This window comes from Nicotiana sylvestris, chromosome 8 (assembly GCF_000393655.2).
Source record: "Nicotiana sylvestris chromosome 8, ASM39365v2, whole genome shotgun sequence".
NCBI classification, from domain to species: domain Eukaryota; kingdom Viridiplantae; phylum Streptophyta; class Magnoliopsida; order Solanales; family Solanaceae; genus Nicotiana; species Nicotiana sylvestris.
The window spans coordinates 75,877,297-75,881,700 of NC_091064.1; the positions used below are offsets into that span (position 1 = coordinate 75,877,297).

General features: G+C 46.0%; 1 protein-coding gene across 1 annotated transcript; it reads right to left on the reverse strand.

Moving 5' to 3' along the window:
- Positions 1-2,872: 2,872 nt before the first annotated feature.
- Positions 2,873-3,313, reverse strand: LOC138875228 (uncharacterized). Its single transcript, XM_070154052.1, has one exon. It carries the CDS (start codon positions 3,311-3,313, stop codon positions 2,873-2,875), a length of 441 nt encoding a protein of 146 aa, XP_070010153.1.
- Between the last annotated feature and the right edge of the window lie 1,091 nt (positions 3,314-4,404).

Genomic DNA, 4,404 nt, shown 5'->3' on the forward strand with positions numbered 1-4,404 from the left:
CTCGAGCATATATGCCACCTGACCAATCCTCTGAATGATTCTGTATGGTCTGACATACCTTGGACTCAATTTTTCCTTCTTTCCAAATCACATGATGCCCTTCATAGGGGAAACCTTTAGAAATACCCAATCATCTTCTTTGAACTCTAAATCTCTGTGACGCACATCCGAATAGGATTTTTAACGACTCTGAGCAGTTTTCAATCTCTCCTTAATAATCTTGACTTTCTCCATGGCCTGATGCACGAGGTCCGGCCCTATCAATTCCGCTTTTCCAACCTCGAATCACCCAATGGGAGACCTACATCTCCTACCATACATTCCTTCGAATGGTGCCATCTGGATACTAGCATGGAAGTTGTTGTTGTAAGCAAATTCTATGAGTGGCAAATGGTCATCCTAACTACCCTTGAAATCTAGTGTATAAGTGTGCAACATGTCTTCAAGCATCTGAATAGTCCGCTCTGCTTGACCATCAATTTATGGATGAAAAGTTGTACTAAGATTTACCTGCATACCCAAACCGTGCTGAAACCTCTTCCAAAAGTTGGCTGTGAACTGAGCTCCTCGATCTGAAATGATTGAGACTGGAGTGCCATGTAACCTGACTATTTCTTTGATATACAACTGAGCATACCGTTTCACTGTGTTGGTAGATTTGACTAGCAGGAAGTCCGCTGACTTTGTGAGTCGATCAACAATCACCCAAATTGAGTCAAACTTGCGCGGAGTCCGTGGTAACCCTACCACAAAGTCTATGTTGATCATCTCCCATTTCCACATTGGAATTTCTATGCTTTGAGCCAATCCACCGGGCCTTTGGTGTTCGGCCTTTACTTGCTGACAATTCGGACATTTTGCCACAAAGTCCGCCACATCTATCTTCATGTTATTCCAGCAATAAATTTCATTGAGATCATGATACATTTTCGTGGAACATAGGTGCACGGAATACCTAGAAGTGTGAGCTTCTGCCATGATCCTTTCATGAAGACCATCGATATTAGGAACACATAGGCGGTCTTGGTACCGTAGGGTACCATCATTCATGCCAAAGGAAAAAGCTGTGGATTTGTGTTTGAGAATCCCCTCTTTCAGTTGTGCTAACAACAGATCCACAAATGGCTTCTCTTTCACCTATGCCACAAGCGATGATTCAGCCCTATTCTGCACAATTACCCCTCCTTCATTAGAGTTTGCAAGGTGAACTCCCAAACTAGCCAACTGGTGAACCTCCCTGGCCAACGGCCTCTGATGGGCCTCCAAATGAGCTAAAATTCCCATGGATTTTCAACTAAGTGTATCTGCCACAACATTAGCCTTTCCCGGGTGATAGAGAATATCAATGTCAAAGTCCTTGAATAACTCTAGCCATCTTCTTTGCCTCAGATTCAACTCTTTCTGCTTGAAAATATATTGAAGGCTCTTATGTTCCAAAAATACATCCACGTGGACCCCATACAAATAATATCGCCAAATCTTTAGCGCAAACACCACTGCTGCTAGCTCTAAGTCATGGGTTGGATAGTTTTTCTCATGATTCTTGAGTTGCCTAGAAGCATAGGCTATAACCTAGCCGTGTTGCATTAACACACACCCAAGCCCGACTCTCGAATCATCGCAATACACTACAAACCCCTTTGTACCCTCTGGCAGGGCTAACATCGGTGTTGTTGTCAATCTTGACTTCAATTCTTGGAAACTCTTTTCACAAGCATCAGACCACTGGAATTTAACTTCTTTCTGCGTCAATTTAGTCAATGGATAGGCAAGAGTAGAAAACCCCTCCACAAACCTCCTGTAGTACTCAGCCAAGCCTAATAAACTGTGAATCTCAGTTGGAGTGGTAGGTCTAGGCCAATTCTTCACTGCTGCAATGTTTTGAGGATCAACCAGAATTCCTTCCCTAGAAATGACATGGCCCAAGAACGCGACAAATTCAAGCCAGAATTCACATTTCGAAAATTTGCATACAATTGATGTTTTTAAAGAGTCTGCAAAACTGCCCCGAAATGGGCAGCATGGTCCTCCCAACTTCGGGAATACACAAGGATATCATCAATAAACACTATCAAAAAGGAGTCTAAAAAGGGCTTGAAGACTCGATTCATAAGATCCATAAAAGCTGTCGGGGCATTTGTTAGCCTAAAAGACATTACCATAAATTCAAAGTGCACATACCGAGTTCTGAAGGCTGTTTTTGGAATATCCTACTCCCTTATCTTCAATTGATGGTACCCGGACCGCAAGTCAATCTTTGAAAAACATGTAGCACCTTGCAATTGATCAAATAAGTCATCTATCCTTGGCAGAGGATATTTGTTTTTGATTGTGACCTTGTTGAGTTGCCGGTAGTCAATACACATCCGCAGAGATCCATCTTTATTTCTTACAAACAAGATCGGTGCGCCGCATGGTGACACACTCGGCCGGACGAAACCCTTCTCTAGCAAATCCATTAATTGTTCCTTTAGCTCTTTTAATTCTGTTGGTGCCATTCTGTAAGGTGGAATTGATATAGGTTGCGTGCCTGGTATCACATCAATCCCAAAATCAATTTCCCTGTCCGGTGGTATCCCAGGGAGTTCATCTGGAAAGACGTCTGGAAATTCATTCACAACTGGTACAGACTCAAGGCTAAGTGCCTCGGCATTGGTGTTCGTGACCCGAACTAGATGATAGATACACCCCTTATTGATCATCTTCGCGGCCTTAAGGTAGGAAATAAACCGACCTCTAGGCACTACATTATCTCCCTTCCATTCAATAACGGACTCATTAGGAAATTCAAGCCTAATGGTTCTAGTCCGACAATCAAGTTTGACAATCAAAGTCGACCATCCCTAAATCAATAAGATCGGCCGCGGTACCCCTACCCCGTAACTGGGGTAGACACCAAAAAGGGCTCATGAAGTTGATTCGACTCTATCCCGAATCCGATAGCAACAAAAGGGGTAACATAGGACAAGGTGGAACCAGGGTCAATAAGTGCATACACATCATGAGATTGGACAGTCAGAATACATGTAACAACATCTGGAGAAGCTTCTGCAGTCTGGAGACCACTCATAGCATAAAACCGATAGGGTCCTTCTGAACTCTGCGCACCACCCCTAGATGCACCACACCCTGCAGGTGCTGGGGTACCTCGAGCTGGGGAGGGGGCTGAAGATGTAGCAGCTGCTTGGCTGGATGGCTGAGCTGTGCCCCTACCCACTCCCTGGCGGGATGCACGATAATGTCTCTGAATATGACCCCTCATCCCACATCCATAGCATATAGGTAACTCTAGATAGCAAGTCCCTGAGTGCATCTTCCCGCACCTGGGGCACGGGGACCTCTGTTGCTGCTGGAACCTCTCTCCTGACCGACCCCGCTAATGGGATCCCCTGTTGCCCTGACCGGGCCTGAAACGACTCCACTGCTTCTGGCTGGGCTCTGGCAGTGGTGCACTGGCTAAAGACTGTACAATAGACTGGAAAGGCCCTGATGATCTTCCCCTGAAAGCTGATCTTCCCCTACCTAGTGACTCTCATATATTGCTCGTAGACCGGGCCTTGCTGCTACCCTCTCTCTCTATTTTGTTCTTTAATTTACGGTTCTCTGTGGCCTGAGCAAATTCTACCATCTTCCCATAATTCATGTTGGAATTTAATGCAGCCTTACAAGCCTCATTAATGGTCAAAAATTAAGGCCCTGAACAAACTGGCGCACTCTGGCCTCCATTGTGGGCAACATATGAATGGCATACTTGGACAAGCGAGCAAACTCCATGTGGTACTCCCACACACTTCTGTTACCTTGCCTCAAATGTTCAAACTCTGCCGCACGGGCTACCCTTGTCTCAGCGAGCAGGAAATGGTCAATAAAGGCATCAGCGAACTCGTTCCACCTCATCGGAGGGTGCCCCTCCTCTCGGGAATCCTCCCACAACTCGAACCATGAATAGGCCACCCCTTTCAAGCGGTAGGTAGCCAACTCTACTCCTTCTGTCTCAGTTGCACGCATAACCCTGAGGGTCTTGTGCATCTCATCAATAAAATCCTGAGGGTCTTCTTCTGGATTGGAACCTGTAAACACCGGAGGGTCTAACTGAAGAAATCTGTTCACTCTGGAACTAGTAGAATCCCCTTGTTGGCTGGATGAACTAGGCACAACATTCAACCTCTGGGCCTGGGAGGCCACCAGCTGGGTCAACATCTGAATAGCTCCCCTATGATCCCCATCCGAAATACCAGAACTGGAAGTAGGAGGTGGAGGCGGGACATGAGTATCAACGGGAGGGATGGTGGTACCCTCCATAGGTGTGGGAACTGGGGTAGTCTGCTCTGGAGTAGAAGAATCAGGCAGAGCGATAGCAGGGCGGCTACCCTCATCCACAATATCAAGCAGTGAATCATCATC